The sequence below is a fragment of the Amphiprion ocellaris genome, chromosome 8, assembly GCF_022539595.1.
Source record: "Amphiprion ocellaris isolate individual 3 ecotype Okinawa chromosome 8, ASM2253959v1, whole genome shotgun sequence".
NCBI classification, from domain to species: Eukaryota; Metazoa; Chordata; class Actinopteri; family Pomacentridae; genus Amphiprion; species Amphiprion ocellaris.
The window spans coordinates 1,618,001-1,645,885 of NC_072773.1; the positions used below are offsets into that span (position 1 = coordinate 1,618,001).

Genomic DNA, 27,885 nt, shown 5'->3' on the forward strand with positions numbered 1-27,885 from the left:
GAGGCCACCAAGACAACTATGACTCCTCTGAAGGAGAAAGAGACTAGGGAGGGAGGCCACCAAGACAACTATGACTCCTCTGAAGGAGAAAGAGACTAGGAAGGGAGGCCACCAAGACTCCTGTGACTCCTCTGGAGGAGAAAGAGACTAGAGAGGGAGGCCACCAAGACTCCTATGACTCCTCTGGAGGAGAAAGAGACTAGAGAGGGAGGCCACCAAGACTCCTATGACTCCTCTGAAGGAGAAAGAGACTAGAGAGGGAGGCCACCAAGACTCCTATGACTCCTCTGAAGGAGAAAGAGACTAGAGAGGGAGGCCACCAAGACTCCTATGACTCCTCTGAAGGAGTTCCAGCTTCAGACTGTTCATCCAACAACTGTTGTCTGTTCTTCACCAGTCAAAGCTTCATGGAGACAAAGAGAAAGACTCTGATGGAAAAAGCTCCAATTAAATCTGGACTAGAGTTCACCAGAAGACATGTGGAGACTCTGAAGACACCTGGAAGAAGGTTCTTTGGTCTGAGGAGACCAGGATGGAGCTTTATGTCCATCAGACTAGATGATATGTTTGATGGACACCAAACACTGAACATCATCACAAACACACCATCCCCACTGTGAAGCACGGTGGTGGCAGCATCATGAATTGAAGCACGGTGGAGGCAGCATCATGAGGTGAAGCATGGTGGAGGCAGCATCATGAGGTGAAGCATGGTGGTGGCAGCATCATGAGGTGAAGCATGGTGGAGGCAGCATCATGAGGTGAAGCATGGTGGAGGCAGCATCATGATATGAAGCATGGTGGTGGCAGCATCATGATATGAAGCATGGTGGTGGCAGCATCATGAGGTGAAGCATGGTGGTGGCAGCATCATGATGTGAAACATGGTGGAGGCAGCATCATGATGTGAAACATGGTAGTGGCAGCATAAAAGTTAACCCTTGTGTCGTCCTGCGGGTCAAATTGACCAATTTCAAAGTGTGAAAATGTGGGGAAAAAAATATTTTCACAGTGAAACTTTTGATGTCCACATTTTCAACATTTTGGGAAATTTTTGAAATGTTTTTGGTGAAAGAAAAAGAAATGTTAAAAATGTTTCTTAAGAACATTCACAAAAAATCAACCAATTTGGTAGATTTTTGTGTGAATGGTCTTAAAGAAGGTTTTACTGATATATATGGAATCACTTTAGATATTTTTAGGATTTTTTTTGGAAAATTTTTACTCATTTTTTGAAAATATTTACAAGAATTTTCTTGCCAAATTTGGGGGATTTTTAAAAAAAAAAACTTTTAAGGAATTATTGGATTTTTTTCCTGAAGGTTTTGCAAATTTTCAGAAATTTGGGAATTTTTTTTGCAGATTTTTTGGATTTTTTTTTCAGACAAAGAAACAATATTGTTTGGTAAATGAAGGCAGCAGGAGGGTTAAAGTTAATGTTCATCAGCAGTCCCACAGGTCATAAAAAAAACACAACAAAACAACAAAATAACACTAATTGAATCAAAATGAAAAAAGGACAAAAATAGATATTTTCTAAAAATAAAACATTTTTTTAATGTAAGAAAAGACATCTTTTTCTTATTTCAACAAACTAATCTCTAAATAAACAATAAATATTTAGACTCTTTATTAACGTGGTTCTGTCTCCTCTGGAGGATTTTATCTCTGACTCCAGCTGCTTCCTTCATTCAACCTAAAACCTCCAAACTAGTTTCATCTGTTGATCTGGAAATATGTGTCAGCCTGTTCTCAGAGTGTGTTACTGTGTGTGTTTTACTGTGTGTGTGTGTGTGTGTTAATGTGTGTGTTCATATGTGTGTATTTGGCTTCAGTCCTAACCCCCCTAAACAAACACGTGTCTCATTTATCTTCTGTCGGTGTGTTTATCCTTTATGTTGTGATGATTACAGATAATATAATCTAGTATAACATAATGTAATATAATATAGCATAATATATATAACATATTATAGTATATTAAAACTCATATGACATAATATAATAACATAACATATAGTATAATATATTTAACATAATAATAATAATAATAATAATAATAATAATAATAATAATAATAATAATAATAATATTCTGTGTTTTTACTTCACATGAAAACTTCCTGTGTTTTATGAAATCGGTGGTTTGAAACTAGGCTTTATGATTAGATGTGAATACAGGAAAACATTCAGAACAACAATAACAACATCATCATCAGTTACCATGGAGACGCCGTCCGTCTGTCTTCATCCTCTGAGTCTTAAATCTGATCCAGATCCTGGTCTGAGGATTAAACAAACAAGCTGAAGTTGTTTGGGATTATTTTTGGACAAACGTTTGTTGTTTTCAGACGACTTCTAGTCATTTAAGGCAGTTTTTGGAGGTTTTGAACTTTTTTTTAAATATTTCAGACAATTTTTTAAAAGTCAGACACATTTGAGTCATTTAGGACCAAACTATATTTATGTTGGACATTTTCACGTAAATTAACTTTTTAATTATGTAATTATGTAAAACGTTTGTTGTTTAGGACATTATTGCTCTCATTTAGGACAAATGTTTGTTTTGGACAAATTGTATTCATGTTAAACAACTTTTATACATTTTTGAACACATTTTAGTCACACTGGACGACTTTTAGCCATTTAGGACAGTTTTTTGTCATTTAGGATAATTGAAAATATATATGTAGACACGTTCTAGTCCTTTAGGACAAATTTTTATTTGGATGTTGGCTCATTTTGGATAAGCGTTTGTTGTTTAGGACGTAACTTTTTTCATTTAGGACAAATGTTTGTTGTTCTAGACAATTTTTGAGTCTTTTAAAACAAGTTCTATTTATTTCTGAGCAGGTTTTAGTCATTTTGAACAGATTTCAGTCACACTGGATGACTGTTAAACATTTGGGAGCATTTTTGAGTCTTTTATTCCAAATCTTTGTTGTTTTGGACAATTTGTCACGTTGAACCATTTTGAACCATTTCTGAACAGGTTATTTCCACATTTGACAACTTTAAATGATTTAGTTCAAATTTTTGTTGGACAATGTTTTTGACATTTAGGACAATTTTTGACTAATTTTAGATTATTTTTTGTTGTTTAGGAGGTTATTGTTGTCATTTCAGACAAATATACGTTCATGTTGGACAAGTTGTAGTCATTTAGGACAAATGTTTGTTGTTTTGGGCAATTTTTAGTCACTTTAAACAAGTTTTATTGAATTCTGAGCAGGTTTTAATCACACTGGACGACTTTTAATGATTTAGGACAAATGTGAACCTGGTTTTAACGGCTGACCATCAAAACTTTAATGACCTTTTTCACATTCAGCTGCAGAGTTTCAGAAAGTCGCTCTGAAACAAACTGCCGGATGAATACGTTGGTGATGAGGTCAGACTGGATGTAGAACAGAAGCTTCAAGCTCATTTAGTCCAGGTTCCACTGGACCAGTAAAACCACAGCAGAATAACCTAGAAATAACCACAACTCCTAATTATAATCACAGCTATCTGGAACTGAACAGTATAGTATTTTACTTTATGATCAAAAAGACAAACATCAGTCAACTAAAAACAAACAAAAAAAAAACAAACGACAAAATATTACAAAAGTGAGACACAAAACGACAAAAATGAGACACAAAATGACAAAAATCTGACAAAAAACACAAGTGAGACAAAAAGGTAACACAAAACGACACAAAAGAAACAAAATGAGAAAAACGAGACAAAATCAGACAAAAAAGACAAAAAAAAACAGACAAAATATTACAAAAATGACAAAAGAACAATGAACAATCTAGTATTTTACTTTATGATCCAAACAGTTTGTCATGGTCTAAAAAATATTTTAAATTTATAGATTTACTAATTTACAATCTGCAGTTAATGTCTTCTCTGGAATTTTTACACTTTGAGGGTCGGATTGAACCCACTGGAGGACCACTTTTGGGCCGCGGGCCACATGTTGGACACCCCTGCTGTAGATCTTTAAAACAGTTCCAGGAAAGTAGTTCCATTAGTGTGTGAAAAGGAAAGGATTCGTGTAAAAAAAAGGAACAGGTGGAGAATCAAAGTTAGCCAAGATGCTACATATAGCTGTAAAGTGGAGGATTCCAGCTGTGCTAATGCTAATGCTAACACTAGCCGGTAGGTCATGTGACCTGCAGGTCCGTGTGTGAAGTCCTGCTGAGTGAAAACAATCCTCTGAAATCCAGATTAGTGTGGATTAAAACAGACTCCATCAGTGTGTGTCTGTGTGTAGTTGTGTTGTTGCTGCGATGCGGGGACTTTAATCCGTCGACTCCTCCTGCTTTTAGGGACAAAATGTGACCCAGTTAACCAGCAGGACGGTGGAGACGCCACTTCTTTATGAATGAGGACGCTTTAATAAACCTGCAGCGAATTTAAACGGACCAATAGAACCTGCAGCAGCTGGTCACATGACTAAGATCATGAGGTAGAACGTCCTGATCTAAACTCAAAGATCTGGATTCATCAAATACACTATATATATATATATATATATATATATGTATATATATATATATATATATATATATATATATATATATATATATATATATATATATATATATATATATATATATATATATATATATATATATATGTGTGTGTCATGTTTAGGGTGACATATTTGACATAAATATGCAAATTAGGTCAATATTTTCTAAATAATATACAGTAATAGAATCTGCCGTTTAGGGCGACATTCAATATAAACAACAAATCAGAACTGAAAATGAAAATTCGGTTTAGATTTACATCATGAATATGCAAATTAGGCAGATTTACTCAAAATAAGAAGATGGCACATATTGAATGAATATCATAATTAGGGTAAATATTTAGAAAAATGCTAATTAGGCAGATATACTATTAATATGCTAATTGGGGAAAAATACTAAGCTAATTATGGTAAACATCCTAAATGAATATGCAAAAACAGGCTGAAATAAGTCAGCATTCCAAAAAAGAAATATGCTAATTAGGGCTACATTTCTAATATAAGCATTAGTGGAGTTTTTTAAAAACAATTTTACTGTAAATAAATGACATTAAAATATTTAAATCAGTTCTTTTCCTTCCAAAACTGTATTTAATTAATTCAGTTTGTTTTATATTTTTGTTTCTCTGTTCAGATTAGTAACAGACACAAAGCATTAAATAAAAAATAAAATCAGAAACAAACATCATAAAAAATATCTTTTCTTTTAATGCTTCCAGTAAATAACATGTCAAAAATAAAAGCAGGCCCCGCCCCCTCACATCAATAAACTCCCCGGCCAATCGCAGCTGAGGAGGGGCGGGGCCAAGCCAGATCTGACAGCAACAACAGGTCACAGAAACAACACGTCACGGACACACCTCGACCCATTGGTCGGGCAGGTCACATGGTACAGAAGATATAGATTCATGTTCAGGTTATAGTTTATGTACAGAGAAGATTCCAGTGCCAACCTCAACTTCTGTCTGATGTCACTTCCTGTCTGATGTCAACCTGCTGCAAAGCATCATGGGAGAGCTTCCTGTAGTTTACTGTCAAAATTTTCAATTTCTGGTAAAAATCAACTGGAAAAAATATGAAGATCCAATATCTGAGATAAACATGTAAATTAGGTCAACATATCCGAACCAAATATGCTAATTAAGGGCACATCAGAAGTAAATATGCTAATTAGGGGACATATCTTAAGTAAATATTCGAATTAGGCAAATATATCTAAAATAACTATGCTAATTAGGGCAACAGAACTGAGATTAATAGACAAAAGTTGATTAAAAATGACCGAAACTATTGATCAATTATCAGAACGTTTACTGATTCATTTGATCAATAAGCTGATTGATTAATCGATCGACTGCTGATCAATATAGAAATGTTTAAAAAATGACATAAAACTGCAGCTCAACTGTTCAATGTCGCGCTAAATAGATCAATTTATTAATTATTGATTATGAAATGAATGCAGAACATTCCGATAATCGATTAATCGTTTGATACATTTTTAAATAAAACTGGAAAAGGTTTTGGACAAATTTCGAGTCATTTTGTTGACGTTTTTGTAATTTTCAGATTTTTTTTGTCACTTTGGACAGATTTTAAATCATTTTTCACCATTTTCTGACATTTAAGAGACCAAATAACTAATCGATTGATCCAGAAAATAATCAATAATCACTGACAAACTGTAGCTAGCGTCACAGCTTTAAGTCTTTTCAGCCTTCAGAGGAGGAACATTTATGAATAATTGAAATTATTTCACATTTTCAGCTGATTTTTACCAGAAAAGATTTCTGTTTTTTTTCCTCAGCATGAGTTCTGATTGGCTGGAGGTGAAGTGGAGCCAAACCCGCAGCCAATCAGAGCAGCTGTAGGACAGATGAGGAGTTTTCATTGGATAAATGATCAGAAACATTAAGGACTAATTAAATCTACAGCAGAGTGGTTCAGACAGGAAGCTCCAGATGTTTCAGAATAAAGTTAAAACTCGTCATGTTTCACGTCAAACGACAGAATGAAAGACTCTAAACGTCCACTAGAATAAAAGACTCTAAACGTCCTCCAGAATAAAAGACTCTAAACGTCCTCCAGAGTTTAAGACTTTAAAACCCGCCAGTAAAACCTGAACATCTGCAGTGCTCCAACCTAACCGTGATGCGTCAGATTTTAACGTTTCACCGTTGACTCGGCAGAGAAGTGAAAGAAAAACGGAAAAAGGTCACGACAGAATTTAAACTCATTTTCCTTTTTTTAATAATATTCTGAAAGTTTGTTCATAAATCTGATTTATAAAACCTACTTCTTTCATTTTCACATATTTTTAGGGATTTAAAAAAATATTTTATGACTTGTTAATATTTTTAGGTCATTATTATTAAATATTTATTTTAAGGCATCTTTGAGACTTTTTTTTTAGGAATTTTATTAATATTTTTAATATAGTTGAAAATATTTTTTTTTTGAATTGTGTTTTTTTTTAAGTTTATTTTCTATCATAGGCGTTTGTTGATTTATGGAAAATTGTATTAATATTTTTTGAGACTGAATTATTATTTTTTGGGATATTTTATAATTTTTTGGGTGTTCGATTGAAAATATTTTTAGAACTTTTTCCTACATTGTCAGAAATAAAAATATTTTAAAAATTTTCTGATTCATGGAGTGATAAAAAGATATATATATATATATATATATATATATATATATATATATATATAATATGTATAACTCTAATATGTCAACAAATGAAAAGAATTTTGGCAAATGTTTGTACTTTTAATGAGATAATAACTCTTTTCAATATTTAAACAAAGTTTCAGAAAGCTCGATGTGAGTTTCTCTGCAGTATTTTGCTTTTTGGACGTCTTTAATCTGTTTGTGCGAAAAAAGAAAGTGAAAACATTTTATTTTAACCCTTTGAAGCCCAAAACCGGCCGGCAGGTTTGAAATGTAGGTAGACTTTAAAATAAAAATAAATAATAAAACCACGAAAACTGAAAAAATGATCAGATTCTACGCTTTCCTATGGTCCCTGAACTACTCGTCTGTGACGCTCTTCAACCAAATCTGAGGTTTCAAAGTGTGAATTTTCGTCCACATCACTTAAAAATTCACCAAAATCTAATCGTTGGTTCGAACCAGATTCTATAAAAACCTAAAAACTCTGAGTTTCTCTGCAGAACTGAGGAGCAACGACTGAGATCAACAGGGAGGTGACAAAAAAAATGAAAAATACAGCAGGTCCTCGGTTTATGACGTCCTCGACTTACGGCGTTTCATGGTTACGTCTCCGTCTAACATAAATTTATTAACGATGTTCCATCAATCTGACATATGGCATTTACAATGTTAAAACTAATTTCATGAGAACTAGTTGGTGAGCGGAGTAGATGAAGACGTCGTCATGTGGCGCTGCAAGACGGCTTTGTTTACATTCTCCGGTTGTACGAGTTGTGAAAATGATTGTATCTGATGATTAAATGTTCTTATTCATTGTAATACTGATAACCAAGATGTGGAACTCATGCTAATGTGTTACGCTGTTTTCCACCTTCACCAGTCACTTGTCCAGACTGTGTTCATTTAATTTTGATTCCTTATGCAAGTAAAACTTTGCTTTGACTTGAGAGGCGACTGAATGTAAATCTGGAGCAGTCAGGACTCCACTGAAGACTCTTCCTGACATACGCCACCTTGGATTGTGCTGCATTCACTGTTTTTTTGCCTTTCATTATGACTCCCAAGAGTCAGACTATTCTAATGCTTGGAAGAAAAGGAAAGCCGTCTCCATGGAAGGGAAATTAGACAGAATAAAACACTGTGAACAGGAAGAAACACCGACCAACATCGGCCGGTTGATAAATGGCGCTTTTCCACTAGTACCGACCGTTTCTGAGGTTTTCCATTAGGCTGTAGTATCTGGTACCAGCTACTAACTGGAGAAAGTATTTTAGTACCTACTCGGTCGGGGTTCCAACCGAGCTGAGTCAAGCTGATAACGTGATGTCTACAGAGTGAAGGCCACTGATTGGACAGGAACTGACGACACACCAGACCTGTACCATGGGCGAATGAAGAGACTTTTCTGTCTTTGGTGGAGGACCAAAGAATCCAGAGGGAGCTGGACGGTGCGACTCACATCCAGAAAGTTTTTACAGGAGGTCTCTGAGCGGACGGCCACCCACAGATACAGCCGGACAATGAAGCAGTGTCAGGGGAAGCTGAAGAAGCTCAAAAGTGACTATCGGTCCATCAAGGACCACGACGGTCGGAGTGGGTAAAACTGGAGGTGTTGCAAGCGGTTTAGCCAAATGGACGCCATTTACAGGCACCGACCGGCGAGCAACGGGAGGGAGAGTGGCCTCGACTCCACCGCTGCATTATTGGAGGCCATGTTGGAGGACGGAGAGTGTTTTGTGACTCCACCCACAATGAGGTGGTGCTCAACTGTAGTGGAAAATAACCTAAACCAAGTCGAGCCGAGTAGGTTTTTGGGTTACTGGGTTTGTGAGGTTTTCCATCAGGACATAATAGCTGGTACCAGGTACTATTTTAGTACCTAGTCGGTCGGGGTTCCAAGTGAGCCGAGTCGAGCCGATAATGTGACGTCTACAGAGTGCAGGCCTCTGATTGGACAAGAAGTGACGACACGCCAGAGCAACTCCTTCATGAAAACCGGTGAGTGTTTTGTGACTTCTAGAAACTTTTACCTTATTTATTCCATTGGTGGCAAGCTCACTTTAAACAAGTATATTTTGAAAGTAACATCGTCATCTCCTGTATGCAGACAATAAGCTAGCTAGTTAGCCATCAATGCTAACTCCGTGGCCGGGCCGCCGTGCTATGACGACTCCACCCATGATGAGGTGGTACTCAATTGTGAAAACGTCCTAAACCGAGTTGAGTAGGTGCTAGTCATGTACATATGTGAGTTCTGATGTACGGTGAAAATTGCGTTACATCGCACCGTAGGAACGGAACTCCAACGTAAGTCAAGAACCCCCTGTAATCTCAATTTTCAGTTGAACTGCAGGTAGTGTTTCCATCATTTAAAAATGGAAACAAATAAAACAAGTAGTAGTAAATGTACACTACCGTTCCAAAGTTTGGGGTCATACAGACAATTCCATGTTCTTTATGTAAACTCTCACTTTTATTGCACAAGGGTTTTCTAATCTTCAATTAGCAATCAAATGTTGAATCATTTTGTTAAAGTTTAGAGTCATTTGGACAAATTTAAAATAATTTTGGGGCCTTTGAGTCATTTTGGACAAATTTTGAGTCATTTTGGGGACTTTTTGAGTCATTTGGACAAATTTTCAGCAGTTTTGGACGTTTCAAATTTACAATTTTTTAGTAAATGACAATAAATAACCAAATAAATGTTTATTTTTTCGAACTTCTGTCATTCTGTGTCATAGTGACTGAAGACATCTCTGAGTTCTCTCTCCTTCTTCATGTTCTGGTTCCTCAGAGCTGCAGGATTTTAAAATGAACCATGGTGAAGATAAAGGATCACTCTGTTAGAGTATCGGCTGTCGTGACTTGATTCCAGCTGTTCAAACCGACACATCATTTTATTCTCCTGAAAACTGTCAGTCGGGTTTAAAAAAAGGCCTGTTACCCAGAATGCAATGCTGCCGCTATTAAGACATTCTTCCTGTTCTGCTGGTGAGAGAAACGTCGGCTCAAAGACTCAAACCTTCATCCAAAAAACTTTGGCTCCTCGCCTCGATAAAATGGCGTATTTCTAACTGTCATGCTGCCACTTTTTTTCTAAAAACAATGAAGACGCGTCCGTCTGTCCGTCCGCTCTGAAATCTTAAGGCTCTTTTAATTCTACTCGATATAAACAGGCGGTCTCTGATAGAAAAATAGAGTCATGCTGTAAAGAGAGAGAACAGTCGAACACGATGGCTTGGAGCTGCTGAGGACCTGAACCCTCAGGAACAGAACCGGGGCTGGAACCAGGCCCAGAGTGATGTCATCAGGTCGGTTCTGATGGACCTGATCTTCGTCATCATCATCTTCAGGTATCTTTAAAGTTCAGAAAAAACTAAAGTGTTCAGTCGGATTTACTGAAGAAATAAAACTCTGAATTTCAGCTTCAGTTGGTTCCTGAAGGTCCAGCTGTGTGTGCGTGTGTGTGTGTGTGTGTGTGTGTGTGTGTGTGTGTGTGTGCGTGTGCGTGTGTATGTGTGTATGTGTGCGTCGGCAGCGAGGCGTCACACACAGAAGCATAGAAAAAAAACCCACATTTTTTTTACAGCGTCGGCAGCGACAGGAAACGGCAACCTGCGGGTTGGTGGCAACAGTCGGGGTCAGGTTACCGTGGCAACCACAGCTAGCATCAGAGACAACAACAACAAGAATAATAATAAGAAGAACAACAGTCTTCATAGAAGGATCAGCGTCACGTTGACGTCTGCAGCTGGTTGGTTTCTGCTCCAGATGTTGCCACGGGTTACCGTCAAAACGTCTGTAAGGTGAACAAAACGACGACTGCTGTGATTCCCTTAAAACTGACTGACAAATTCTCAACACGATGTGGTCTCAGACAACAAACCATGGAGGCGGAAGGAGGTAAATGTAAAGAGAAACCTCCTGAAGAAACCACAAACTGCACTAAATCCATCAACACCTGCTGGCATGCAAATCACAGGACAACAGCAGAGAGCTACGAGCTTACAGTAATCCGATTACTTTCAGGTTTGAGTATGTACTCTTATGGACAAACAAAAACACTTAGGAAAGGCTAAACTGAAAATTCAGGCTCCAAAGTAGAAACTCAGTGAATCAAAACTCATCTGAACTGAGAAGAACGTTCTCAGCTGTAGATCTATGGACTGGGTCTGTCTGACTGTATCACGGCTCCACATGGAAAAGAACTGAACAGAGGAAGAGAAAAATCACAAATAAAAATAACTCAAAATAACTTAAAATTCATTCATCAAAGCTGACTCCAAACCGGTCCAACTCCAGTTAAAATGATCAAGAATGACTCAGGATTGATCCAAAACAACCTAGAATTTGTTCCAAAGTTACTAAAAATCATCCAAAATCAGCCTAACTGCATGAACATGGTTCTAAAATGAGCGGAGAACAGCAGAACGTTCTCAGTTGTGGAGTCATAGTACCTCTAATCAGAGCTGTGAAGGACACTTCAGAACATCAACCTCTATGGACGGAGGACCAGAACTAGACCTGGTTTAGTTCTGGTCCTCCGTCCATAGAGGTTGATAAACCTCCAGATGAAACTAAAGAACATGAGAAGAATCCTGATGGATGTTGGAGAACATTCTTTGGTCGGGTGAAGAACAATGAGTTGGGACTACCACAGTGGAACCTGACAGTGACAGCATGAACGTCTGAGGATGAACCAAACTAGAATGACCAGATGAAGAAGAAGGAGAACATCTAAAGAACAACAACACATCAGAACTGCTAGGACAAAGTGGAACCTGAACCCAACAGAACAACTTTGTGGGAACCGTAGAGCAACCTCAAAGATCTCACGTAATCTGATTACTGTAACTGTCAGTTATCATGGTGGTTTTTGGGATGTTTGGTGTATAAAGTTAAGACGGTTTAGTCGTCATGTTGAAAACTGTTTTCGAATACAACCGTTCTTGTTGAAGCTGAAAGTTACATTAAAATTTGTCCTGTTTTGGACTCCAGGATGACGTGACGAGTTTTTATCACCAAATGATTCATCGATTAACAGTAAAAATAAGCAGCTGATAAAGGACAGGATGAGATTCTGTCCGAACACGTGATAAATGTATTCTTTTTTATCCCAGTTCAGACAGAAAAGAGCAAAAATCTGAAAACTTGTCCGACTCGTGGCAACATCTCTGCAAAGACTCCAAGAATCCGAGGTCTTCATGAACAAAATCAACATTCACCAATGGACTAAAGTCTAGCGCAGGTCTGGAATGACTGCAACACGATGCGTTAAAGCCGAAGGAATGAGACCCGAAGGAATCTTTAAATCCAAACAGTCACATTTAGAGAGAAATAACTTGGCTGAGAAAAAAGCCTCCAGGTGAGCTGCGGTCCCTCCTCAGTGATTGGTCACTTCAGAACGACGCTCAGGCCATGCATAACTGGAGAAAGGCGTGGCCTAAAAAAGCGGCCAATAACAGCGAAGCAAAAACCCTTGAAGGAGAGTTCAGAAAAGGGAAATAAATAAAAACATCCAGCGATCTGATGTGATAAATGTGTGTTTCCGTGACCCTCGTAAGCGTCAACGAGTTTAAAAACCAAACCGTCACATTCTCCGACAAAAACTCAAATCCATCCCAGCATTCCTCCGAGTCGAACTGGAGAAACACTTTTCACAGTTTCCAGACCGACATCAGTTAGAAATCACCTTTGTCGCCACAGAAACCAAACTGTGACCCGAGAGGAGGAAGGACGAAGCCCAGACGACACCTGGACCCGAAGAGTTCCACCAAGAGAAGGTCCCAGTAAAACCACCAAACCTCCCAGTAGGACCAGTAACCCCTGGTGGCTCCTGGTTCCAGAGTCCAGTCCTCCTCCAGGTGAGGGGGCCACGGGTGGAGGCTGAAGCCCAGCGAGGAGCAGCATGAGGCAGGCAGAGAGCTCAGGGCTTCTGGGGTCCAGGAGAGAGAACCACCGGGGTGGAGAGTCCGTCGACGCTGAGGGCCGGGATGTGGATCTGGTTGCTGCCATTGGACGGAAACTAGAGGGAAAAAGACAGAAAAAGCTGTTGAAGATTTTATGTTTTCAGTTTTCTTCTGTCATGTTCAGACTAAGTTTATTCCTCCACGGTTTCATTTCAGACATCGGTGCTGCTGCTGCTAGGAACGGGACATTTTTTGAAAAATGACTAAAAATTGATCCAAAACAACCTAAAATTTGTTCCAAAGTTACTAAAAATCGCTCAAAATGACAAAAAAAAAAAAGATCCAAAATCAACCTAACTGCATGACCAAGGTTCTAAAATGAGCTGAAAACAGCAGAACGTTCCCAGTTCTGGACCTACGGACTGGGTCTATCTATGTCTGCATCATAGGAGTCATAGTTCCACTAATCAGGAGGTCTAGAAGGAGTCATAGTTCCACTAATCAGGAGGTCCAGAAGGAGTCATAGTACCATTAATCAGGAGGTATAGAAGGAGTCATAGTACCACTAATCAGGAGGTATAGAAGGAGTCACAGTACCACTAATCAGGAGGTATAGAAGGAGTCATAGTACCACTGATCAGACTAACTTTATTCCTCCATGGTTTCATTTCAGACATCGGTGCTGCTGCTGCTAGGAATGGGACATTTTTTGAAAAATGACTAAAAATTGATCCAAAACAACCTAAAATTTGTTCCAAAGTTACTAAAAATCGCTCAAAATGACAAAAAAAAAAAGATCCAAAATCAACCTAACTGCATGACCAAGGTTCTAAAATGAGCTGAAAACAGCAGAACGTTCCCAGTTCTGGACCTACGGACTGGGTCTATCTATGTCTGCATCATAGGAGTCATAGTTCCACTAATCAGGAGGTCTAGAAGGAGTCATAGTTCCACTAATCAGGAGGTCTAGAAGGATCATAGCTCCACTAATCAGGAGGTCCAGAAGGAGTCATAGTTCCACTAATCAGGAGGTCTAGAAGGAGTCACAGTACCATTAATCAGGAGGTCTAGAAGGAGTCATAGTTCCACTAATCAGGAGGTCCAGAAGGAGTCATAGTTCCACTAATCAGGAGGTCTAGAAGGAGTCATAGTACCACTAATCAGGAGGTATAGAAGGAGTCACAGTACCACTAATCAGGAGGTCTAGAAGGAGTCATAGTTCCACTTATCAGGAGGTCTAGAAGGAGTCATAGTTCCACTAATCAGGAGGTCTAGAAGGAGTCATAGTACCATTAATCAGGAGGTCTAGAAGGAGTCATAGTTCCACTAATCAGGAGGTCTAGAAGGAGTCATAGTACCACTAATCAGGAGGTATAGAAGGAGTCACAGTACCACCAATCAGGAGGTATAGAAGGAGTCACAGTACCACTAATCAGGAGGTCTAGAAGGAGTCATAGTACCACTAATCAGGAGGTCTAGAAGGAGTCACAGTACCACTAATCAGGAGGTCCAGAAGGAGTCATAGTTCCACTAATCAGGAGGTCTAGAAGGAGTCATAGTACCACTAATCAGGAGGTATAGAAGGAGTCACAGTACCACTAATCGGGAGGTATAGAAGGAGTCACAGTACCACTAATCAATTCAATTCAATTTCAATTCAATTTTATTTATATAGCGCCAATTACAGTCAAATTGTCTCGAGACGCTTTACAGAACCCATATGCCTGACCCCCAGAGCAAGCCAAAAGGCGACAGTGGCAAGGAAAACACCCTTTTAACAGGGAAAAAAACCTCGAGCAGAACCCGGCTCTAATGTGGGGGAACCATCTGCTGCTGGCCGGACGGGTTGAGAGGGACAGAAGAGGTAGAGATAGAGGTAGAGATAGAGGGGTAGAGGTAGAGATAGAGGGATACAGATAGAGGGGTAGAGATAGAGAGGTGGGGGGGTGGGACACAAGGACCATAAAACACAGCCACACATCTGAAGCATCCAGCATCCAGCTCTGGGACCAGGGACACTCGGAGAAAGGACACAGAAAGAAACAGAGTGAATGTAATGCAATAATGGTATATATAGTAAATACATAGGTAGATAGAGAAGGGCTCAGTGCATCAAGAGAGGTTCCCCAGCAGCCTAGGCCTATAGCAGCATAACTAGGGGCAAACTAAAGGGACGTCAAGAGGGGAAGTCAGTTTTGCAAATGAAAACACCAGCTCACCCCGTTAGGGTCCCCCAGTCAGCCCTAACTATAAGCTTTGTCGAAAAGGAAGGTTTTAAGCCTGGTCTTATAAATAGAGAGGGTGTCCGCCTCCCGAACCCAAACTGGGAGCTGGTTCCACAGGAGAGGTGCCTGATAACTGAAGGCTCTGCCTCCCATTCTACTTTTAGAGATTCTAGGAACAACAAGTAAGCCTGCAGTCTGAGAGCGAAGACTTCTGCTAGGATAATATGGTACTATCAGGTCTTTAAGATATGATGGAGATTGGTTGTTAAGAGCTTTATATGTCAGAAGAAGGATTTTGAATTCTATTCTAGATTTAACAGGAAGCCAATGAAGAGAAACCAATATAGGAGAAATATGATCTCTCTTGCTAACTCCCGTCAGTACTCTGGCTGCAGCGTTTTGGATCAGCTGTAGATATTTCAGAGAGCTATTGGGACAACCTGATAATAAGGAATTACAGTAGTCAAGCCTAGAAGTAACAAATGCATGGACTAGTTTTTCTGCATCACTCTGAGACAGGATGTTTCTGATTTTCACAATATTTCTCAGGTGGAAAAAGGAAGTCCTACAGATTTGTTTTATGTGCGAGTTAAAGGACATGTCCTGGTCAAAGATAACACCGAGGTTCCTCACAGTAGTACTGGAGGCCAATGTAATGCCATCAAGAGTAACTATATGCTTTGAAAGCAATTCTCTAAGATGTTTGGGGCCAAATACAATGACTTCAGTCTTGTCTGAATTTAGTAGTAAGAAATTATAGGTCATCCAGGTCTTTATGTCCTTAAGACAATCTTGCAGTCTAGCTAGCTGATTAGTTTCATCTGGCTTCATAGATAAATACAATTGAGTGTCGTCAGCATAACAATGGAAATTAATACAGTGCTTCCTTATAATATTGCCTAAGGGAAGCATGTATAATGTGAACAGTATTGGTCCTAAGACAGAACCCTGAGGAACTCCATGATTAACCCTAGTATGCTCACAAGAGTCATTGTTGACATGCACAAACTGGAACCTGTCTGATAAGTAGGATTTAAACCAGTCCAGTGCTGTCCCTTTAATGCCAATAGAATGTTCTAGTCGCTGTAATAAAAGTTTGTGGCCGATTGTATCGAATGCTGCACTAAGGTCCAACAAAATAAGTATAGAGACCAGTCCATTATCTGACGCTATGAGAAGGTCATTAGTAACTTTCACCAGAGCTGTTTCTGTGCTATGATGCACTCTGAAGCCTGACTGAAACTCTTCAAACAAGCTATTCCTTTGTAAATGTTCACATAATTGATTTGCAACTGTTCTTTCCAGAATTTTGGAGAGAAATGGGAGATTGGAAATTGGTCTATAGTTGGCAAAAACATCTGGATCTAGAGTGGGCTTTTTAAGTAAAGGTTTGATTACAGCAACCTTAAAAGCCTGTGGTACATAGCCTGTTACTAGAGAGAGATTAATCAGATCTAACATTGAGGAATTAATTAAAGGTAAAGCCTCCTTGAACAGTCTAGTTGGGATAGGATCTAAAAGACATGTTGATGGTTTGGATGTAGAAACTATTGAAATGAGTTCAGAGAGATGTATGGGGGTGAAAAATTCTAAATATCCATCTGGTCTTACAGCCAATTCTAAAGTATCTGTACTCGATGATACATCTGTGACATTTGCAGGAAGGGCCAGAGTAATTTTTTCTCTAATCGTAATAATTTTATTTGTAAAGAAGCTCATGAAGTCGTTACTGCTCAAAGCTAAAGGAATACAAGTTTCAACAGAGCTCTGACTCTTTGTCAGCCTGGCTACAGTGCTGAAGAGAAACCTGGGGTTGTTCTTGTTTTCCTCTATTAAAGATGAATAATATGTTGTCCTGGCATTACGAAGAGCTTTTTTATAAATTACTAGACTATTTTTCCAAGCTACATAAACTTCCTCTAAATTAGTGGAGTACCACTTCCTTTCCAGCTTTCGGGACGCCTGCTTTAAAGTCCGCAGCTGGGAATTATACCAAGGAGCAGGTCCTCTCTGAGATAGAACTTTCTTTTTTACAGATGCAACACTATCAAGTGTTGTACGCAGTGAGGCTGCAGCATTATTAACAATATAATCCACTTCTGTGGGGGTAAAATTATAATATTTCCCTTCCATTATATCAGTAAGTGGTGCTGGACTAAATAGAGAGGGTATTATTTCCTTAAATTTAGTCACCGAATTGTCAGACAGACATCTACTGTAATGATATTTATTCTTAACTCCTATACAATCTATTGTTGTAAATTGAAATGTTATCATAAAATGGTCAGAAAGAAGAGGGTTCCGGGGAAATACTGTTAAATGTTTGATTTCTATGCCATAAGTCAGAACGAGGTCAAGGGTATGATTAAAACTATGAGTTGGTTTATTTACATGTTGAGAAAACCCAATTGAGTCTAATATTGAATTAAAAGCAGTCGTAAGGCTGTCACTGTCCACGTCAACATGAATGTTGAAGTCACCCACAATAATGACTTTATCTGAGCTGAGCACTAAATCAGATAAAAAGTCTGAGAATTGAGATAAAACTCAGAGTAAGGAGCAGGAGGACGATATACAACAACAAATAAAACTGGTTTCTGAGCTTTTAAATCTGGATGAGAGAGACAGAGTAAGATTTTCAAATGAACTGTAACTAGGTTTAGGTCTCTGGTTCATTTTTAAGCTAGAGAGGTAAATTGCTGCCACTCCTCCTCCTCTGCCTGTGATTCGAGGAACATGACAGTTAGTATGACTAGGAGGAGTTGATTCATTTAGACTAACATATTCTTCCTGCTGCAACCAGGTTTCAGTCAAACAGAACAAATCAATCTGATTATCAGTTATCAAATCATTTACTAACAGAGATTTAGACGAGAGAGATCTAATATTTAACAGACCACATTTAATTGTCCTGTTTCTTCGCTCAGTTGAAATAGTGGTATTAATTTTAATTAGATTTTTATGGTTACTATGTCTTTTGTTTATTTTTGATTTGCTTAATTTATTGAATTTTGGTGGTCGGGGGACAGACACAGTCTCAATAAAGCTAAGTGATTTACTGGAGGGTGACAGCTGAGAGGAAACTGCAGAGAGGTGTGGAAGACTACAACTCTGCATCCTGGTCTGAACTCTGGGTTGTCATGCTTTAGGAGTTCTAATAAAATCAGCCATATTTCTAGAAATGAGAGCTGCACCAGCCAAAGTGGGATGGATGCCGTCTCTCCTAATCAGACCAGATTTTCCCCAGAAAGAGCTCCAATTGTCTATAAAGCCAACGTCGTTTGCAGTACACCACGTAGACACTCAGCGGCGAAACGATGCCATACGGCTAAACATATCATCGCTTGTCAGATCAGGCAGGGGTCCAGAGAAAACTACGGAGTCCGACATGGTTTTGGCAAAGTTACACACCGATGCCACACTAACTTTGGTGACCTCCGATTGGCGTAACCGGGTGTCATTACCGCCGACATGAATAACAATCTTACTGTATTAACGATTATCTTTAGCCAGCAGTTTTAAATTTGCTTCTATGTCGCCCGCTCTGGCCCCTGGGAGGCATTTTACTACGGTCGCTGGTGTCGCTAGCTTCACGTTTCTGACTACGGAGCTGCCAATGATCAGAGTTGGTTTCTCAGCGGGTGTGTCATTGAGTGGGGAAAAACGATTAGAAACGTGAAGCGGTTTGTGGTGTGCCGGGACAGCGGGCTTGAGCTTAGGACTACGTTTCCTACGAACTGTCACCCAGCTACCCTGACTTCCCGGCTGCTCGGGAGCTGCTGGGGGACGGCTCGCAGAAGCTACACTAGCAGCAATATTATTGCGGTCCGCACCGGCTAAGGGGGCCTGGCTAACAGCTAGCGGGGTGTTTTCCATGGTGCGGAGCCGCGCTTCCAATTCAGAGAGCCTCGCCTCCAAAGCTACAAACAGACTGCATTTATTACAGGTATCGTTATCACTAAAGGAGGCAGAGGAGTAACTAAACATGTGACACACTGAGCAGGAAAGAGAAGGAGAGGAAGAGGGAGAAGCCATGCTAACTGCTAAGTGCTAGGCTAGCGGACAGAGATAACAGATTAACTTAGAATTAAGTACTGAGAGGGTGCGTGAAGAAAACGGTGTATGTTACGATTCAAATATTACCGCTACACACAGATTTAATGAATATCAAATTAGATGGAGTGGATAAGCTACAACAGTCACAGAACACAACACAGCGCTACAACAGGAAGTGACGCAATACGCTCACCGTAACGTCAGACGTCAGCAGGCGGTAATCAGGAGGTATAGAAGGAGTCATAGTACCACTAATCAGGAGGTCTAGAAGGAGTCACAGTACCACTAATCAGGAGGTCTAGAAGGAGTCATAGTACCACTGATCAGACTAACTTTATTCCTCCATGGTTTCATTTCAGACATCGGTGCTGCTGCTGCTAGGAACGGGACATTTTTTGAAAAATGACTAAAAATTGATCCAAAACAACCTAAAATTTGTTCCAAAGTTACTAAATGACAAAGCAATTATCCAAAATCAACCTAACTGATTGTTTCACATTTTTTGATGCCAAAAATTCTTCATGTACTCACTTTTGGATGCATATTTCAATGTTAATTTTTATTGTTTTATTGCATATTTTACTGCTGTCTCTGTTTTAAGGTGTTGTTTTTAAGTTATTGTCTTGTTTATCACTGTGAAGTCCTTAATAAATAAGCTCTGATTGACTGATTGTTAAATGATTGATTGTAATTGATAAAAAAAGACAAAAGTTTAATAACAGTAATAATATAGATCATGTCTACTTTCACATGTACATAAATAGATAAACATGGTAGATAAATGGACCCAAACTGTACTGGAAAGTTGTTTCTTATTCTTCTAAGTTCTTCGTTTTTCTTCTTGGTTCTTCTTAGTTTTTTCTTCTTAGTTCTTCTTCTTAGTTCTTCGTTTTTCTTCTTCTTAGTTCTTCATTTTTCTTCTTAGTTCTTCTTCTTGTTAGTTCTTTGATCTTCTTCTTAGTTTTTCTCTTCTTCATTCTTCTTCTTCTACACTTGCAGACAGAAACACGATTCTAAAACTAAAATGTTAATCATGTTTAGTAGGTGTGGGCTATCTCTGTATATATGTATTAATTTATCTCATATTAATATTTTTAAAAGCGTCCAGCTCTGATAGTCGTGCTCCTACAAACCCTCTTCAAGTCTTAAAATACTCAGAAGACTTTGATGTTTTCATGTTTGAATGTTTATTGATGACAAATCTTTAGTTTTACAGATATTTGCAGTTTTTAGGGATTTTTTATATGATAATAATCACTTTAGACTGCTGGATGTGTTTCCTGCTGGTTCAGTCTCTTAATGAAAACTCAGAACTCTGAGATGCAAACCAGAACTGGTCGTTCTCTCTGCACAGACTTTATATGTTCCTGGATTCATAAGTTTCTATTCAACACTAAAATCTGGTTTGTTCATAAACAAGTCCTCAGCTGAGGTCAAAACAAACCTGCTTCCATCAGCTCACATTCAGGAGTTTTTTTATTTTCCACCAGCAGGAGGCGACAAACTTCACAACAACAAACACCAGAGGATGTTTTAAATGTGTTCACTAGAAAATTAAAACTATTTACTGCATTAAACTCAACAAACTCCACTGAAATACAAAACTAAGGTGTTTCTAGTGTTTAAGTTTATGATTTAAATCCACTCCATTTATCTGACAGATTTATTTTCAACAGAACTTCAACAAATAAACGATAAGTTGTCAACTATGAACTGTCTGAAGTCTCTGAATGGAGTTGAAATGTAAATATGTTCTGGTTTCTTTCCTCTAAACTGAATATATTTAGTCATTTGATGAAACACTGATCCACATTTTCACCATTTTTAGAGAAAAACGAACTGATTACTCCAGAAGACATTCCACAGATGACCCCAGAATGAAAGTAATCAATAGCTGCCTTCATTTTAAAAAGCTTATAAAACTACAGTTATAAATGAAACTATGAAATAATCAATCAATAGAAAAAGCAACATTTTTCACACTTGTATGAGCTGTTTACATGAAAAAATGTCAAATATTTTATGTTTTCTGCTTTTCCAATGTGATCATTTGCTGGTTTTCCTTTTAATGTTTTACAAAATGTTTAATTTTAAAGAATTTAAAGGAATAAATAGTTTATTATAGTGTATTATTTTAAAACAGTGTATTATAGTATATTATAATCAAACAGTATACTATAGTGTATTAATACTAATAAATGCTATATTATAGGGTATTATTACCATTAAATAGTATATTATAGTGTATTATTACCATTAAACAGTATATTATAGTGTATTATTACCATTAAATAGTATATTATAGTGTATTATTACCATTAAACAGTATATTATGGTGTATAATTACCATTAAACAGTATATTATGGTGTATCATTACCATTAAACAGTACATTATAGGGTATTATCAAAGTCAAGTCAAAGTCAGCTTTATTGTCAATTCTTCAATATGTACATGACATACCAAGAATCGAAATTTCGTTACTCTCTCTTGGTGCAACAGTAGACATTAAATAAAGATTTAGAAAATAAGATATTAAAGGGCAAAAAAAAAGAACAAAGGAAGCAAAATTAGAGCTGAGCAACAACTAAGAACTAAGAAAAGCAGAACTGACTGAAATGTAAACATGACTATGAGATAAAGTGACGGATTTTAGTGCAGAATACTCAGAACAGTGCAAATAAGTAACAGTCCAAGAAGTGCAAATATGCTTGATGGTTGAATGTGCTATTACAGTGCAGGTCAGAGGTTATTGACCAGAGTTTGTGTATGTGGGGGAAGGGGGTGGTAGAGAGGGCAGAGAGGGGAGAGAGTTCAGCTTCCTGACAGCCTGGTGGATGAAGCTGTTGCTCAGTCAGCTGGTCCTGGTCCTCAGACTCTTCAGTCTCCTCCCTGATGGCAGCAGGCTGAACAGGTTGTGGGATGGGTGTGTGGGGTCTCCTGCAATGCTTAGTGCTTTGGGAGTGAGGTGGGTGCTGTAGATGTCCTGGAGGGAGGGGAGAGAGACACCCACAATCCTTTCTGCTGCTTTCACAACGTGCTGGAGGGTCCTGCAGCAGGAGGAGGTGCAGGAGTCGTACCACGCTGTGATGCTGCTGGACAGGATGCTCTCCATGGTGCCTCTATAGAAGGTGGACATGATGGGGGCGGGGCACTGGCTCTGCTCAGCTTACACAGGAAGTAGAGACGTTGTTGTGCCTTCCTGACCAGTGATGTTGTGTTTCTGGTCCAGGAGAGATTTTCTGAGACGTACGCACCCAGGAACTTGGTGCTGCTCACCCTCTCCACAGCCGCACCGTTGATGTTGAGAGGAGCATGCTGGGTGTGTCCTCTCCTGAAGTCAACAACCATCTCCTTTGTCTTCTCCACGTTCAGAGAGAGATTGTTGGTGCTGCACCACCTGGCCAGGTTGCTCACCTCACTCCTGTATTGTGTCTCATCACTGTTACTGATGAGACCCACCACAGTTGTGTCATCCGCAAACTTTAGAAAAAGATTGGAGCTGTGAGCTGGAGTGCAGTCATGGGTCAGCAGGGTGAAGAGTAGGGGGCTCAGCACACATCCTTGGGGGGCCCCCGTGTTCAGGATGATGGTGCTCAATGTCTTGCTGCCGACCTGTACTGCCTGTGGTCTCCCTGTCAGGAAGTCCAGTAGCCAGTTACACAGTGAGGTGTTGAGTCCAAGCTGGTCTAGTTTGTGGATGAGCTGCTGGGGGATGACGGTGTTAAATGCTGAACTAAAGTCTATGAACAGCATTCTAACATAAGAGTCCTTGTTTTCCAGGTGTGTGAGGGCTGAGTGGAGTGCAGTGGAGATTGCATCATCGGTTGAGCGGTTGGTCAGATATGCAAACTGGTAGGGGTCCAGGGTGGGTGGGAGGAGGGATCTGATGTGGTGCATGACTAGCCGTTCAAAGCACTTCATCAGGATGGGGGTGAGTGCAACTGGGCGGTAGTCATTGAAGGAGGAGGGGGATGACTTCTTTGGTACCGGGATGATGGTGGCTGTTTTGAGGCACGTGGGGACAACAGCCTGCCTCAGAGAGATGTTAAAAGTGTCTGTGAAGACATCCGTGAGTTCCCCAGCACAGTCTCTCAATACATGACCAGGAATGTTGTCAGGACCCGGAGCTTTGCAGTTGATCCTGCTGAGGGCTCTCCGGGGACAGTGACAGCACCTGGTCACTGAGAGGAGGTGTGGTCTTCTGTGCAGGGGTGCTGTTGTTTGCTTCAAAACGGCCGAAGAAGTCATTCACCTCACTCGAGAGACAGGTTGGCCCTAGCTATCCTCAGGCCCGCCTCGTCTCCAGCTCTGAAGGCATTGTTTTGTACCTTCAGGAGCCTGTAAACCTCCCCTGTCAGCCACGGCTTCTGATTAGCCCGAACAGTGACGGTCTTGGTGACTGTCACATCATCAATGCACTTGGTGATGTAGGCAGTGACAGTCTCTGTGTACTCCTGGAGGTCTGTAGTGTTATTGTAGGTGGCAGCTTGTTTAAATACATCCCAGTCTGTGGTGATGAAACAGTCCTGAAGTGCCTCTGAAGACCCTTCTGGCCACACACGTACCTGTTTCCGAACTGGTTTGATGGTTTTAACCAGTGGTCTGTATGCTGGAATTAGCATAACAGTAATGTGGTCTGAGGCACCAAGGTGTGGCAGGGTAAAGGCCTTGTAGGCTCTTCTCTGGGTCGTATAAACAAGATCCAGTATGTTGTCTCCCCGGGTAGGAAAGTCTATGTGCTGGTGCATGTTGGGAAACACAGCCTTTGGATCCGCATGGTTAAAGTCCCCAGCCAGGATCAGAAAGGCATCCGGATGGGCCGTCTGCTGCTCACTGATGTGGTGGTACAGTTCATTCAGTGCTTCCCCCCTGCTGTTGCTGTTGGGAGTAGGGGGACGTACACAGCAACAAGCAGTATGGCTATGAGTTCCCTGGGTTGGTAAAATGGACGACACTTCATGAACATAAACTCCACAAGGCTCGAGCAGTGACTGTAGACTACAACAGCGTCACGGCACCAGGCGTTGTTAATGTAAACACAGAGCCTGCCGCCGCGGGTCTTACCTCCCTCCATGAGAGCTCTGTCTGCTCTGTAGCATGTTAGCCGGTCGAGCTGAATGGTACAGTCTGGGACGCTGTTGTTAAGCCATGTTTCAGTAAACACAAACACACAGCACTCTCTCACTGTTCTCATGGTCGAGCGAAGCAGTCGGATGTAGTCCAGCTTGTTGTCCAAAGAGCGTACGTTGGCCAGCACGATGCTGGGGATCGCCGGCTTGTTGGGGTTAGCCGCTAGCCTAGCCCGGATACCTCCGTGCTTGCCCCGCTTCTGCTTCCTCTCACGCCACTTGTAGCACCTCCACTGTGGGCGAGTTGCGGTAGTACGGGTCGGTGATGGAGTAGGTCTCCGGAGTAGACCGTGGCGCCGTAGCTCTTCGGTGTCGGCAGAGTTTAACCCTATAAGTGCTGTTCTGCTGTTGAAGGACGTGACGGAGACATACAAGAGCACTGAGGCTCACAAAAACACACGAAAACGCTGTTTTTGTCGGGAGAGAGAGAAGCCGCTGCGTCTGCACGCGCCGCCATTATTACCATTAAACAGTATATTATAGTGCATTATTACCATTAAACAGTATATTATAGGGTATTATTACCACTAAACAGTATATTATGGTGTATTATTACCATTAAACAGTATATTATGGTGTATTATTACCATTAAATAGTATATTATAGGGTATTATTACCACTAAATAGTATATTATAGTATATTATTACCATTGAACAGTATATTATGGTGTATTATTACCATTAAATAGTATATTATAGGGTATTATTACCATTAAACAGTATATTATAGTGTATTATTACCATTAAACAGTATATTATAGGGTATTATTACCACTAAACAGTATATTATGGTGTATTATTACCATTAAACAGTATATTGTTGTGTATTATTACCATTAAATAGTATATTATAGGGTATTATTACCACTAAATAGTATATTATAGGGTATTACCACTAAACAGTATATTATGGTGTATTATTACCATTAAACAGTATATTACGGTGTACTATTAGCATTAAATAGTATATTATGGTGTATTATTACCATTAAACAGTATATTATAGTGTATTATTACCATTAAACAGTATATTACAGGGTATTATTACCATTAAATAGTATATTATAGGGTAATATTACCACTAAACAGTATATTATGGTGTATTATTACCATTGAACAGTATATTACGGTGTACTATTACCATTAAACAGTATATCATAGTGTATTATTACCATTAAACAGTATATTATAGGGTATTATTACCATTAAACAGTATATTACGGTGTATTATTACCATTAAACGGTATATTATAGTGTATTACTACCATTAAACAGTATATTATAGTGTATTATTACCATTAAACAGTATATTATAGGGTATTATTAACAGTGTAAACTGAGCAGCAGGTCCACGGAGCCCAGAAACAGGAAATCTGTTGTTATTGATGGTTTCTGTGAACTGAACCTTTAATAACTTCACCAGAGAACAGATGGAGGGAACCAGAGCCAGAAACCTGCAGGTACACCAGCTCTGGGTGTTTGTGTGTCTTTGTGAGGATGTGTCTGACCTGTAGATCTTCAGAGAATGTGTTGGTTCTCAGGGTGGAACCTTTAAACAGCTGCTTCCACTCTCAGGTTAAACACCGGAGAACGTTTCTAACATCCACAGAGTCCTCAGAGATAGAAGTACAAACACATGAACAGGTGTGTGTCCTGGAAGTGGTTCAGGTACATGCAGAGCACAGTGTGTGTTACTGCGTGTTACTGTGTGTGTGTGTTACTGCATGTGTGTTACTGTGTGTGTGTGTGTGTGTGTGTGTGTGTGTAGGTGTGTGTGTGTTACTGCATGTGTGTTTCTGTGTGTGTTTGTTACTGCATATGTGTTTCTGTCTGTGTGTGTGTGTGTTACTGTGTGTTAGTGTGTTATTGTGTGTGTATGTGTGTGTGTGTGTTACTGCATGTGTGTTTCTGTGTGTGTGTGTGTGTGTGTGTGTGTGTGTGTGTGTGTGTGTTATTGTGTGTGTGTGTGTGTGTGTGTGTGTGTGTGTGTGTGTTATTGTGTGTTACTGTGTGTTACTGTGTGTGTGTGTGTGTGTTTTGGATCACCATCTCCTTTAAACTTGTCTCAGCTGAACCCCGAACAGAAATGATTCATCATCCGACCGTACGAGACGTTCAGATTCACATAAAACTTCACTCAGAAGAACGAAGTATTTCACGAACCCGGTACTAGACGGAACTCTTAAAGTACACGTGCAACAGCGTTGTATCTGGTTCTTCACAAAAGATCTGTAGAAGCAACTACAACTCCCAGGATGGAAGAAGTACTGCAAGGGAACGCAAAACTACTGCAAAGGAAGCCAAGATTACTGCAAGGAAATGCAAAAGTACTGTGAAAGAACGCAATAGTCCTGCGAGGCAACATAAAAGTACTGTGAGGGAACGTAAAAGTCCTACAAAAGCACTGCAAGCTAACAAAGTTCTGCAAAATGACATTAAAGTACTGCGAGGCAACACAAAACTATTGAGAAAGAACACAAAAGTACTGCGAAGGAACTCAAAATTACTGCAAGGGAACCCAAAAGTCCAACAAAAGTACTGTGTGGTAACATAAAAGTACTGAGAGGGAATGCAAAAGTACTGCAAGGTAAAAAAAAAAATACCATGAGGTAATGCAAAACTATAGCAGGAAAATGCAAAACTACTGCAAAGGAATGCAAAAGGCCTGATAACATAAAAGATAACATAAAAGTACTGCGAGGAACACAAAAGTACTGCAAGGCAACACAAAAGTACTGACAGACAACACAAAAGTACTGAAAGACAACATGAAACTATTGTGAGCGAAAGTAAAACTATTGCACAGGAAGCCAAAATGACAGCAAGGTAACGCAAAAGAATGCAATAGTCCCGTGAGGTAACATAAAAGTATTGCAAGGAAACATAAAAGCCCTGAAAAAGTACTGCAAGGAGACACAGAAGTACTACAAGGCAACACAAAACTATTGTGAAAGAATGTAAAAGTACTGCAGGGTATCAACAAAAGTACTGTGAGGTAATACAACAAGATTGTGAGGTAGTGCAAAAGTACTGAGAGGTGACACAAATACTGCTAGGTAACACCAAAGTACTACAAAGTCACACACATTAAAGAACTCTTTGAAGAAGCTGGAATTAATGCTGCTCTCTGGTAGTAATACTACATTCTGTTGTGTTCTCTAAAGTATTTACAATTGTGTATATCAGACCTGAGGGTGGTGGGCTCGGTCTATTACCTGGAATGAGAGTTTGGCCGGCGATCGGGGAGCGATGGGACTGAGCGTGCTCCAGAAGTGGATGGTGGAGGGAAGAGGACTGGGAGTCAACAGGACCGGAGTCTGGACCAGGAGACAAGAAGAAACCAGTTATCAGAAGAAAAAA

At 39.6% G+C, this 27,885-nt stretch overlaps 1 protein-coding gene across 5 annotated transcripts in view; it reads right to left on the minus strand.

The window, feature by feature from the left end:
* Window positions 1–10,648: 10,648 nt before the first annotated feature.
* The window catches only part of elk1 (ETS transcription factor ELK1), a 40,107-nt gene continuing 22,870 nt past the window's right edge, over window positions 10,649–27,885 (minus strand). For 4 of the 5 annotated variants that reach the window (XM_055012666.1, XM_055012665.1, XM_055012667.1 and 1 more), the window contains 2 exons: window positions 27,741–27,842; window positions 10,649–13,228 (listed from right to left, as the gene is read on the minus strand). In XM_055012666.1, the coding sequence (XP_054868641.1) occupies window positions 13,130–13,228; window positions 27,741–27,842 (201 nt within the window). In that variant the 3' untranslated portion in view covers window positions 10,649–13,129. The remainder of the gene's footprint in view (window positions 13,229–27,740; window positions 27,843–27,885) is intronic. The other variant, XR_008602457.1, reaches the window with a different exon arrangement.